Source organism: Pimephales promelas, chromosome 1, assembly GCF_988280905.1.
Source record: "Pimephales promelas chromosome 1, fPimPro1.hap1.1, whole genome shotgun sequence".
Lineage (NCBI taxonomy): Eukaryota > Metazoa > Chordata > Actinopteri > Cypriniformes > Leuciscidae > Pimephales > Pimephales promelas.
Window position 1 is genome coordinate 24,149,929 of NC_142769.1, and position 13,981 is coordinate 24,163,909.

Genomic DNA, 13,981 nt, shown 5'->3' on the forward strand with positions numbered 1-13,981 from the left:
CTGCCATCTTTGACGAGGCTGATTCAAATTCTATATTGTGCATATACTATTCTATGTTAGGCACAAAGGCACAAAAACTTTCTAAAGTACCATAAAGTTTTTGTGTACTGTATTATTAGTGTTCTGAAGCTATGTGATATAGAAATTAATATTTAAGTCATTAAATTCAAGAACACAAACTTTTCCCTCTCTGCGCCTGTCAGTCATTCTCCATTCAGCATTCAAACAGCACGTCACATTCGGTTACAGTCAATGATGAAACGATCTTCAAGATGATTGAATGTTAATCCTATTATACTGGATCTTTAAGATAAAGGTCTAAAGGTCTATATTTTCGAATGAAGAAACTTTTTCTTGCTGGACTTTATTGCTGTAACTTAATCGTATTACTTTCTACCGGGTGTCGGACGCTGTCGGTTAGATCACAACACTAGAGTCAGAGCACTATAATTGTTCTTCACGCACACAGTAACTGAAATTTAAAACCTTTAAAAGAAAAGGCTCAATAAACTATTGCATAGATAGATAATGTATAATACACTGTTCATAAATATGTATTTCCTTTGTGCTTTGAACTTTTCAATACGGACTCAATGCGCTGTAACTTCATGTGGCTTCAAGCACATCATTCTCCGCTCGGGATGCACATAAGTGCTTTGTGCTGCACCGTATTGGAGCCGTAATATCATAATGCAGTGACGTAATGACAGATTATTAATTGCCTTTCAATTATATGTTGCTGCGTCATTAAACATCTGTCCTATGCATTTCAAACATGTATAGCAGCCATGGCTATATGTTTTTATGATTTTTGTTATCTTGTTTTTCATGAATGTATTTTTCAAAAATAAGAGCAATGTGTATTATCTATTATTAATATGGTTTATAATAGCATTTTTGTCATAGATTATGACAAAGTAATCATATGATCCACCAGCGAGGAACCAGCAGAACAGAGTGAACATTCTTTCTGTTTAGTTCAATCCTACTTAATAGGAATTTATTTAAAATGCTCGCTCTACTCCACACCATTAATGTCTTGTGCGGACATCCGTATTTCGACTTTCGGTTGTAAGTAAGCGATTTAAAAGCTCCCAAGTCCCAGCGGAGTCACACGTTGATTAACCGGTGGGAATATACACAATAGGCCTACCTGATATTGAACACAAGAGGGCAGTATAGCACTACGTATGACTCAGATTATTATTTTTTTATGAATTTTACTACAATTCTGGCTGTTTTTGAATGTAAACATAATTCTTAAATGAAAAAAAGGAAAAATTGGGGAAGTTATAATATTTGTATAATTTAATTTAGAAACAAATGATGTATAATTACATTTTTAGAAGATATGAGGCTTTTAGTGTTTACTTTTTTGACATTACTTTAATATTTTGCCATAGTTGCACATGTCTACTGGCTAATAAATGTGATGTATCTGTTGAGTTTCAAGCAATTTCAAGCATGCTAAGAGTCCCAAAAGCATCAAAAAAGAATGTTAAAGTTTGATTCGTTGCCACGGCAACAGTATCAAAGATATCAAAAATTCTTTCACAGGTCTGCATCTGCCGTGTATTTACATTATACAGATGAAGTTTGAAGCAAATCGGTTAAAAATAAGAGAGTGGTTTCAAAGCATTTTGAAAGTGACACACTTCCTGCTGCCAGTTGGTGGCGCTATAACTTTGACTCACAATAGTCACATCCATGTGATCGGTCTCTTACAGCGAAAACACTGCTGAAGTTTCATCAAGATCAGTTAATGTATGCTGAAGTTATAACACACATCCTGTTTCATGTTTCTCGCCATAATTTCGTTTCCTCGCCACGGCCAAACCGTTCGAGATATAAAAAATCCATTGGCACCTTTTCATCCTTAATGTCTTGACTTCACGCTGATCGAGTTTTGTCGAATTTGGTTCAGTGCTCTAGGAGCAATACTTGAAATTCCATTGCATGTGTTTTAAACACAACCCTAAACAGCCGTCTTCCTGTTGGGCTGGGGTAAAAAGTAAGAGTGTGAAGTAGGCTATATATGAAACGATGAGATCTATATGTGTACCGAGTTTCATATTATTACATGCAAGTGTGTTTGATTTATGGACCAAATTTTCAGACCAAGTTTATTGACCAAGTTAATCTGATTAATAAACTAATTATATAAAACTATTGTCAATGCACTACAATTAAACTAGTTATATGCCTTTACTTATAAAAAATAAAAATAAAAACTTATTTAAAAAATACCAGGCTTGAGAAATGTATTTTCTTTATGCAGGTCATACACACAGCAGTGAAATGGTTAAGCCCCCTCCCCCTGCACACTCACACACACACACAGACAGCCAAAGACAGAGACACAGAGACATATAGGCTCAGAGTGACCATATTCAAACAAAAATATCTGAGTTTCTGTGGGTCCTAGCTAATAAGTGTAAATTAGAAAGTTGTCCGACTCGAGGAGTACAATATACATACCAATTTTTGTAACTCTAGTTAAAACTAACAACCCCACTTTTGTCAAAAGGTGGCGCTACTGAGCCCTCACCACGCCCGTTTCTGAAACTTTTCACATGTCTACTGGCTAATAAATGTGATGTGTCTGTCGAGTTTCATGCATTTTGAAGCATGCTAAGGGTCTCAAAAGCATCCTAAAAGCATCCTAAAAGAAGGGTAAAGTTTGATGCGTCGCCACGGCAACAGTTTCAAAGATATCAAGAATCCATTCACAGGTCTACATCTGCCGTATGTTTACATTATACAGATGAAGTTTGAAGCAAATCGGGTAAAAATAAAAGGGTGATTTCAAAGCATTTTGAAAGTGACACACTTCCTGCTGCCAGTTGGTGGCGCTATAACTTTTACTCACAATAGTCACATCCATGTGATCGTCCTCTTACAGCGAGCACACTGCTGAAGTTTCATCAAGATCAGTTAATGTATGCTGAAGTTATAACACACTTCCTGTTTCACGTTTCTCGCCATGATTTCGTTTCCTCGCCACGGACAAACCGTTCGAGATATCAAAAATCCCCTCGCAAACTTTCATCCTCAATGTCTTGACTTCACGCTGACCGAGTTTCGTCGAATGTGGATCAAAGCTCTAGGAGGAGTATTTCAAATACCATTGCGAGCGTTTTACAAACAAACCTCAATAGCCGACTTCCTGTTGGGCTGGGGTAAAAAGTAAGAGCGCGAGGTATAGATGAAACGATGAGATCAACATGTGTACCGAGTTTCATATTATTACATGCAAGCGTGTTTGAGTTATGGACCGAGTGTTCGGACCCCGTTCCAGGGGGCGCTGACGAGCCCCCCTGCCACGCCCAGGTACCAGCTTCAGCCCGGCTCTGATGGCCGCGGGTTCTGACCCGTGTGCAAAGTTTCAAGAGTTTTCGAGCACGTTAAGGGCCCCAAAAGTGCCCAAAAGGTAGTAAAATAATAATTATTATAATAATAGAGAAGAAAAATAATCGCAAGGAAAACAATAGGGCCTTCGCCCTTTCAGGGCTTGGGCCCTAATAATCGGAAGGAAAACAATAGGGCCTTCGCCCTTTCAGGGCTTGGGCCCTAAAAAAAAAAAAAAAAAAAACACAATGGGTAATTGTGACGATCAGCAGCCGTGGTGCCCTCGAGAGCCACTAGAGGGCACCCTCTCCCCATGTTTGTTTCCCCATGGACTCTTTGTGTTTCATTATGTTCAGCTGTGTTTCATTATTGGTTATTGAGTTCCTTATTTAAGCCTGAGTTTTCCCTGTGTCCCTTGCGAAGTCTTGTTACACTGTAAGCGTGCAATTCCGAGCGTTCTTCCCTGTTCTGTGTCTCCGTGTTTCCCTGGACTCTTGACCCTTGCCTGTTTCCTGGACTGTTCACGAACCTGTGCTGCCTGCCTCGACCATTGCCTGTTTTGACCACGAGTTTCTTGATTGCCCCTTTGTTTAAGTGTTTGCCTGTGTTCATGTCTGCTTGTTTGAATAAAGTGCTGCACATGGATCCGACCGTCTCTGTCCGTACGTTACAGAAGACTTCGCCAAACGAGGATCCAGCAGACTTTCTGCATCTATCCGCCGTGGTCAAGACCCGCTCTTCAATGCTAGCCTCTCATAGTTCTCAGCTGGCGAGACTAACTTCTCTCCTCGAGGAACTAGCTAGCTCCGTGCAATCATGGTCTCCGCAGAGCTCAAGCACAGCGGCTAATCAAGCCCAAACCCCCGCTGCACCTGTTCCACCGCAACCCAGTGTGAGTACCGCATGCAGTAATTCCAGTACGCCGTTTCCCGAGAAGTTTAATGGCTCACCTGAAGCGTGTGAAGGATTTCTGCAGCAGTGCAGCTGGTACATGAGTCATCAGCCCCAGTTATACGCCTCGGATATCGACCGCGTTTCTTTCATCTGCTCACTGTTAACTGGAAAGGCTCTGGAGTGGGCAGGCACGTTTTGGGAACCAGGTGGGATGTCGTTTCCTTCTTTCGACGTGTTTACCGCCCTGTTCAGAAAGGCTTTTGAACTCCCCGCAGAAAAGGAGGGTCTCGAGGAACTGCTCTTTTCCCTGCGCCGGGGAGGTTCGTATGCGGCGGATTTCTCTCACTCACTCCGCACGCCGCATAAGCCTCAGCTCGCTAAACTGTTTGATCCTCCCTTAAGGACCGTCAGAGGAGCTTCTAAGCATATCGTTCCTGCCAAAACCACTCATCATGTCGGACCCCTCGAGCCCGTATCCCGCACTGGCCCTGTTAAAAGTGCTGTTCCTAAGACAGCGGAGGTGTCGCGGGTCGAACCGGAGTTTGAGCGCGTGCCAGCCGACTCGAGTGAGTCAAGTGCCGAGCTGAGTGAATCAAGTGAGTCAAATAGCGAGCTGAGTGAATCGAGTGCCGAGTCAAGTGAGTCAAGTGCTGAGCCGAGTGAATCAAGTGTGTCCAGTGTTGAATTTAGTCTGTCCAGTGAGTCTTCAGTTCAAGTAATTGAATCTCCTCTTCAAGTGAGCGCTGCATCTCCTCTTCAAGTGAGCGCTGCATCTCCTCTTCAAGTGAGCGCTGCATCTCCTCTTCAAGTGAGCGCTGCATCTCCTCTTCAAGTGAGCGCTGCATCTCCTCTTCAAGTGAGCGCTGCATCTCCTCTTCAAGTGAGCGAGTTGTCCAGCCAAGCGAGTGTGTCTAGCCCTGTGACGCGCCGCCGCAGGAGGAGAAGGAGGACTCGTTTGGTTCGCCAGGCCCCGGTGAGCGTGCCCAGACTCCTCGCCCTGCCGGCCCCGCCTCTGCGCCTCGCCCTGCCGGCCCCGCCTCTGCGCCTCGCCCTGCCGGCCCCGCCTCTGCGCCTCGCCCTGCCGGCCCCGCCTCTGCGCCTCGCCCTGCCGGCCCCGCCTCTGCGCCTCGCCCTGCCGGCCCCGCCTCTGCGCCTCGCCCTGCCGGCCCCGCCTCTGCGCCTCGCCCTGCCGGCCCCGCCTCTGCGCCTCGCCCTGCCGGCCCCGCCTCTGCGCCTCGCTCTGCCGGCCCCGCCTCTGCGCCTCGCTCTGCCTGCACCCTTCAAGCTCCGGGAGGCCTTTCCTGTACCCGTTCACCACCCAGAGGTTCCTCCCGGGAATTTCCCCAAGTATTTTTTGGGGGGGGGCAGTAGGTACTCTGTGGGGGCCATGGAGGTGATCCTGACATGGACCTCTGAGTCCGTGAGGGCCATGGAGGCGAGGCTGTCATGGACCTCGCCTGTGTCTGCTCCGCCCTGGCCGCCATCACGTCCTGCTCCTTCCTGGTCACCCACGCTCCACGGCCCCAGGCCTCTCCATGTGCCTGGCCTCCTGCCTCTCCATGGGCCTGGCCCTCCATCCCAGCCCCCGTTGACCTCCCCCCGGAGCTCTTAGGAGCGTCTGGAAGCCGCTCCTTAGAGGGGGGGTTATGTGACGATCAGCAGCCGTGGTGCCCTCGAGAGCCACTAGAGGGCACCCTCTCCCCATGTTTGTTTCCCCATGGACTCTTTGTGTTTCATTATGTTCAGCTGTGTTTCATTATTGGTTATTGAGTTCCTTATTTAAGCCTGAGTTTTCCCTGTGTCCCTTGCGAAGTCTTGTTACACTGTAAGCGTGCAATTCCGAGCGTTCTTCCCTGTTCTGTGTCTCCGTGTTTCCCTGGACTCTTGACCCTTGCCTGTTTCCTGGACTGTTCACGAACCTGTGCTGCCTGCCTCGACCATTGCCTGTTTTGACCACGAGTTTCTGGATTGCCCCTTTGTTTAAGTGTTTGCCTGTGTTCATGTCTGCTTGTTTGAATAAAGTGCTGCACATGGATCCGACCGTCTCTGTCCGTACGTTACAGGTAATAATCTCTTTTACATGGGTAACAAGTGTTAGGTTTTTTTTTATCTTTTACATGGTTCAATTAAAAAAAAGTAATGTTGTACCTCCTACATGCTTCATATTTTTTAAAGAATTTATGGGAGCAACCAAAAATTTTTTTTTAAATTGTAAAAACTTATCTGCCCAAATAGGGTTTCCTTTATTTAAATTCTGTTTGGTAATTCAGTACACTATACTAGTGCTCACATCCCAGTAAGCATATGTACCATTCATCACCGAGATCATCTAGAGAGCATTGTGTTCACTTTGATCATATTTGTGTAAAAAACATCTGATTACCATCTTAAGGAGCAGATAATCATATACAGTGCATTCTAAACCATAAATGTCGCAAGGACATTTGCTTAATGTCGGTCTAACATCTGCCAGGGTAATTGACACAATTACAGATGAGCACATTAAAAATGTCCTTCCACGTTTTGAAAAGAATAGATACATGATATTATATATATATATATATATATATATATATATATATATATATATATATATATATATAACACCTGTATATATACAGGTGTTATACCCCTACTTTTTTATCTATTTTAAAATTCATGTACTGGGATGGACACTGACCTGGAAGTGTTTGATGAAGAGAACAGATACAATGAAACTGAGTACCAGAGAACCCAGAATCATAGAATTGCAAAACTGCAGTAGCCACACCAATAACAGACTCATCACTTGCATCAGGTACAGAGAGACCACCTGCAGAGAGAAAGAAATGAATATCCAACCTCACATGAACTCCAATAGGTGGAAGGTTTCCAATATATGTGTTTTAGCATCACCTGTTCCGCTGTGAAGAAGTCCAGGCAATCCAGAGTAAAGATTATAAGGGCCTGCACCAGCAGGACAAACTGATTGAATTGCCATGTCAAACAGAAGCAGAAAGTGGAGACGAACACCAGCCACAGCACCACCCTCTGTGGTTGAAAGCACACTTTGTTCAACTTATACCGCCCAGACAACAAAACATACAAAAACCTTGTTCTTTCTTCAGAGCTCATACAATGAGAATTTTTTCAGAGATATACCATATGTCAGGAAAGCAATTAGAGTCTTTGCTGAGAGAGCATACTGAGATAGAACAAATAAGTGTTCAGCAGAGTAAATATATCATAAATACACTTGAAATTGCTAACCTCCATTTCATATTTCACAAAACTATTCCCCAGCAGCAAGCAGTGAGAAACATTTATCTCAACTTACTGCCTTTTATTTTCCGTGTCTTTTTCGACGAGTTATTAGACAGGATAATATTTACTTTACATCTATATTTTTTCTAAAACTTTCTCTTTCTAATTTAGTAATGACTTAAAGGGTTAGTTCACCAAAAAAATAAGTCATTAATTACTCACCCCCATGCTGTACCAACCCCGTAAGACCTTCGTTCGTCTTCGGAACACAAATGAAGATATTTTTGATTAAATTTGAGAGCTGTATAACTACCACATAGGCTCCTGAGGGACTGCCTCTTGACGGCCCAGAAAGTCAATGAAGAAAATGTTTAAATATTCCATGTGACTACAGTGGCTCAACTTTAAGTTTATCAAGCGACGAGAATACTTTTTGTGCGAAAAAAACAAACAAAAATAAGTCAAACAAAAATAACAAAAAAATTTAAAAAATATTACAAATAAAAATAAATAAATATGCGTCGTGGAAATCGTATTGAAGTCTCGTTTCAGGCCAACAAGGAAGAAAAGGAATAGTCGAATAAAGTAGTTATTTTTGTTTGTTTTTTCGCACAAATAGTATTCTCGTCGCTTGATAAACTTATAGTTGAGCCACGGTAGTCACATGGAATATTTAAACATTTTCTTCATTGACTTTCTGGGCCGTCAAGAGCCAGTCCCTTAGGCAGTCTATGTGGTAGTTATACAGCTCTCAGATTCAATCAAAAATATCTTCATTTGTGTTCCGAAGATAAACGAAGGTCTTACGGGGTTGGTACAGCATGGGGGTGAGTAATTAATGACTTAATTTTCATTTTTGGGTGAACTAACCCTTTAATGTGTAGGTCTGTAGGTTCATTTTTGTAAACACTAAAGATTGTAAGCACTGTGGCTCTGTGGTGCGATCACAATGGCCCAATCCCAAATGACACACTTAGCCCTCAAAGTCTTCCTCACGGTCCATATGTTTGTGATGTAATGCTGCTTTGTGATGTAACCCCTAGTTGCTCAAGAGGTGTGCGACCTCTGACCAATTGTAAGTCGATTTGGATAAAAGCGTCAGCTAAATTAATATATGGAAATGTAAAAATAGTACAAATGTACAGGCAAGTGAGTGTGAATAAAGAGTGAGCTAAAATCTACAGGAAAGTGGACCTCGGGCTCGAGGGTCAGAGTTAAGAACCCCTGGCCATGGTTTTGTGGTCTTAATTTGGGGTAGGACCAACATCCCAACCAGCACACTGTCTCAGTGTAAATTTAGGGAAGGGTTTTCTGTAGGGTTGTGGATTGAAAATCAATTCCAGTTCTGGAATTGGATACTTGTTATAAAATCTAAATTTTGCTAATTGATTCCTGTGTGTGCATTTTAATGTGATTTTTAACCATTCAAGTGCAAGAAGATGCAAAAGATAACTCAATTGCACTCACTCACTGTTACCTGCACAGGGCACATCCAGAGTGTGCACACAAAAAGCCACGTTTAATATGGTGCACAAATACCGACTTGAGTTCTCTTTTGTTTTTCTTGCGCTTGAATGAAAAAATACACAAAATTATGTCAAACTATCCTTGAAAACAATTCAGTTATGTCTTAAGTGAACGAAAACAGTTGAGAAAGAAAACGTGTAACAGTGTACTGGATCCATGCATTAGGTCTTAAAGTGACAGCAGCTAATAAACCTGCAACCATCTGTGCAATTAATGTAAATTAAACAACAAAAGAAAAAGAAAATCACTCATGGATCTTGACTGAATACCTTTTGTAAAATTAATAAGGATTAATCTTTATTACATTTATAAAAAAGACAACTATGCTGTGTTATTTTAGATATGATTTCAATTTCTGAATTTAGTTGTATTTGTTTGTGCTATTGCTAATTTGTTTATTTTTTTATTTTTGCATAACTGATTGTGTACTTGTTAGTTAAAGGGGTGATGAACTGAGAAATTAAATTTTCCTTGAACTTTTGACATCTAAGAGGTCATCATATTATAAGGATATCCTGTAAGTTTCAGAACTGAAAACATCCTTTTTAGTCCAATAAAAGTCCAATTTTATTAACACCAGCCTCTGAAAACGACTCGTTTTTAAAAGTGGGAAACTATGACGTCGAAGGGGTTAAAACACCACCCCCGCAGAAGATCAACACCTACTTCAACACGGCCGGTTTAGCCCCGCCCACCAATTCGCGCATTACACGCATAGCTAAGTAGCCTAACATACATGCCTACCTCGTGATGACAAACCGGATCGTTCTACCGAGCAATACAGAATATTGTGCAGTGCCTGGTTGTGGAAGAAGACAGTTGCTGCATAAGCTTCCTCTGGATTCCAATAGGACTTCATGGATAAACGTTATTTTTAATGACGTTCCAGCTGATGAGGGTAAAACATCGTCGTCTTTTCGCTTCATTTCACTGAGGATTGTTTTGTAAACAAGACTGGATTTGCAGACGATTAAGAGTAAAGAACGTGCTGTGCTGTCTATATTGGATCTGACAGGAATTGTCAGAAACGGACAAACGGACTCTTGGTTGAACATGTATGGGTTAGTTGTTTTTAGGCTGCTGATATTTGTTCATGGTATTCAGCTGCAACAAAATGGTATTCAGCTTTTGCAAGAGAGAATATATATGTTTGATATCTAAATGTTTAACTTTTTTTCCCCATATTGTAATCGAAACTAGGAATCAATAAGCATAATCGGAATCAAATGAAAAAATTAAAATGATACCAACCCTATTTCTCTGTTTATCCAACCAATGGGAGATGGGAGTGAATGTTCAGCAATTGTTTGATGAGTTCACACTTACATACAATTAGAGTGGATAAGGTTTAATGCAGAAACAAGCTGTTCGAAAGAACATATTAACTAAAAAGAATAGGACTTCCCATCAACAATTGATATCATTTGATAGTAGTTACAGAATAGACATCTAAATTTATGACAACAGTCAATTACCTGGTGAATAGGTTTTAGCTGTGGCCTTAAGTAGCAGGTTATGGCAGCCACCTGAAGGGCAAAGAAAGGTATTGACCAGTTCTCCCTTAGAGAGATGGTAAACTCCACGCGTGTGGTGTCCACTCTGTACACAAATGGAATAATGGAACAATGGAATCAAGCACAAAGAAGAAAAACACAGGCACAAAAAAAGAGTTAAGGTGTAATTTTCAATGCTGCATTATGTTATACAATTCCAGCTTTAAATGCAGAGAAGTCATCTGTGAGTTTCCTAAAAATGTGTTATGTAATCAAAACATTGCTCTTTTTGATTGAGCTTCCATACCAACTCAAACAATAGCTTGGGGTCTGGTCTATCTGCATCTGTATTATTCTGAACATTAAATACTGAGATTGTTCCAGGGGGAACATCCTAATATCCTAAAGCTCTAAATGTCCTTGAGAGATTAAAACCATATTTAGATAGAGAAAACATATCGGCTTTCACAATTACCTGGCAGATATTGAAGCCGAAAAATTATCATTAATTTTGATTTAATTTAGCGTGCCTAATGGCTGTCCTGTGGCAACTGCAGCAGCCTATCGAGATGCCCACTGCGTCACACTCCCGCCAAATAACTCGAAAGACTGATATAACTTATTTTTCATCTTTTCAGCGAAGCTCAGACATCGCTAAATCCAGAGTGAGAAGCCGCGACGCCTGAGAAAGCCTTCTGCGGGACGAGGCATTTCAACTTCATGTCGCTGTTCCTGCTATGCTATCCAGCATTCATATCCTTACATATATTGCATTACTCTGCCTAGTGTGTGTTCGCCACCGCGACTCGCACTTTCTAAAAGAGCTGCGTCTTTTTAAAGATGCTATCCTCCTGTGGCTCGTACCAATGTGCATGGACGTGGCTCTCGCAGCCCTAAACTTCGGGGCAGGCGAATTTTGAACTACTTGGATGATTGGCTGATTCTAGCTTGATCTCATTCAGAGCTCAGAGAACACAGGGCCATGTTACTCAAACATCTCGAGAATCTGGGCCTCACAGTCAATTGTGCGAAAAGTTTGCTGTCCCCCAGTCAGAAAATATCCTTTCTGGAGTTTAGCACAGAGCTGAACTTGCTGTCTATGACAGCAGGACTATCTCCAGAGCGCAGATTAAAAATTCAATGCATCACGAAATCCTTCCGCAGCGGCACTATAGTCCCGCTCAGGAGGTTTCTGAAAATGCTGGGCCTCATGTTTTGATTTAATGTTATGGGTTTTTTGTTTTTTTTGCAGCTCTGAAAATTTGGAGAGCAACCAACTGGTACCAGTCAGGTGTAAGCCTGGGGACTTCCTCGAGTGTGCAGGTGGTGTCTACAGACGCCTTCACCTCGGGATGGGGAGCACTGCACGAGGGCAGACCGTTTTTCAGCCTGTGGTCAGAACGAGTGAAGCTCCTTAATATAAACTGTCTAGAAATGATGGCAGTCGGCAACACGCTGAGGCGCCTTTTTCCCCGAATAAAAGGTCACCACGTCTTAGTCCGCTTGGACAACATGTCAGTGGTGGCCTACATAAATCACCAGGGTGTTGTCAAGTCCCGAAACCTTTTCAGGCTGATGGAAAGCATCTTGGTCTATGCTCAGCACAATCTGTGCTCACTAAGAACAGCACACGTGCCTAGCTCCCAGAATTTGGGGCCAGACAAACTGTCCAGACACAATATTCCAGCAGGAGAGTGATCTCTGCACCCACAGACGATCGTCCTGCTGTGGGAGACATTAAGCAGAGCGCAGGTGGACCTATTCGCATCCCAGGAGGACACTCACTGCCCAAAGTTTTTCTCCAAGAGCAAGGATGCACTGGCCCCGCTGCCCGCTCTATGCGTTTCCCCCAGTCTTGGTCCTGCCTCAGGTGCTGGAACGAATCAGGGAAATCGGATGCTAAGTGCTCCTTGTGGCTCCACTCTGGAAGAACCAAGCCTGGTTCCCAGTCCTAATGCAGCTGACGAGCACTGCCCCATGGCCAATTCCGATGAGGAAAGGCCTCCTCTCTCTGGCAGAGGGTTCAATTTGGCATCCTCACCGGGAACGTTGGGCCCTGCACGCACTCCCCGAAGGAGTGGTTAGTGTTTGTTAACTGGTGCAAAGCCTGAGACTTTTCAACCATAAACAGCGGGGTAATGGAAGTGCTCGCCTTCCTTCAAGAACTGCTGGATAAGGGCAGATCCCCACCCAAGCTCAAAGTTTACGTAGCGGCCATACCAGCTTTTATGAAACCTGCGACTGGCCTGTCACTGGGGGAAAACAATATGGTCATCCGTTTTCTAAAAGGAGCTAAGAGGCTGAATCCTCCCAGAACCCCCTCTATCCCCATGTGGGACCTTTCCACGGTTCTGGAAGCCATGAAATGTGCCCCATTTGAGCCAATCCAATGTTGAATATGAAACACCTGTCATTCAAAACAGTGTTTCTCATGGCTCTCGCGTCAGTAAAGCGCATAGGGGATCTACAAAGCACTCTCAGTAAGCGCAACGTGTCTGGAATTTGGGCCTAATGACTCATACGAAGGTCATACTCAAACCAAGACATGGATATGTGCCTAAATCCCTCAACACACCATTCAGGGCCCAGGTTATTTCCCTGTCTGCCCTACCGGTTTATAATGAGGAAAAAGATGTGAAAATAAAATGCCCCCAGTCAGGGCATTAAGAGCCTATGTGTCTCACTCATCCATTTTCAGATAGACTGAGCAGATTTTCATTACGATTAGCGGTCATGCTAAGGGCCTTGCCACATTGAAACAGAGCCTATCCAGATGGATAGTTGATGCCATAGTACTGGCATACACAACAAAGATACTAAAGTGCCCTTAAGGTGTTAGAGCGCACTCCACTAGAGGCATGGCCTCATCGTGCGCGTGGTCTAACGGGGTCACCTTACAAGATATCTGTATGGCGGCAGGCTGGGCCTCCCGTCTACATTTATATGGATTAATAACCTAATAGAAGTTCCCACTTTGCAGGCTAAACTGTTGTCAGTTTAAAATCAAGTATCATCTGCCCCGCTGCTTTGGTGCAGAGTCCTACATTCGCTTGAGCACCACTCGGTGACTGATAAGAGTTTTTTCCCAAGGGCAAAATAATACACATACTGTTATTCAGTTCAGGACGATTTTTCACTTCACCCTGACTGTGTGTGACACTGTTACAGTGATTAGCCCCTTTGGTTGCTAACGTTTTGGGAATGATGCAGCTAGCCTCTCTTCTTAGACTCTCTGTGAGTCCATGGTGATTATGCACTATATGAGCTCCGGCATTTGCCCCTTGGGACCTACGCTAGGGCTAAACGATTATGGAAAATAATCTAATTGCGATTTTTTTTTAATTAATATTGCGGTTTACTATGCAATTTACTTTTTAAGTTCATTATCTTCTGTATTAGTCGACAAAGACAATAGCAATAAATCATTGTAAAGCAATAAATCATTGTACAGTAGGGATGGGAATCTTTAGGCAGCT

General features: G+C 43.0%; 1 protein-coding gene across 3 annotated transcripts in view; it reads right to left on the reverse strand.

The window, feature by feature from the left end:
• dpy19l3 (dpy-19 like C-mannosyltransferase 3) overlaps positions 1 to 13,981 on the reverse strand; it is a 141,762-nt gene that overhangs the window by 118,671 nt on the left and 9,110 nt on the right. For all 3 annotated transcript variants that reach the window (XM_089129360.1, XM_089129363.1, XM_089129361.1), the window contains exons 7-9: positions 10,488 to 10,611; positions 7,138 to 7,272; positions 6,923 to 7,054 (exon numbers count right to left, since the gene is read on the reverse strand). In XM_089129360.1, the coding sequence (XP_088985486.1) occupies positions 6,923 to 7,054; positions 7,138 to 7,272; positions 10,488 to 10,611 (391 nt within the window). The remainder of the gene's footprint in view (positions 1 to 6,922; positions 7,055 to 7,137; positions 7,273 to 10,487; positions 10,612 to 13,981) is intronic.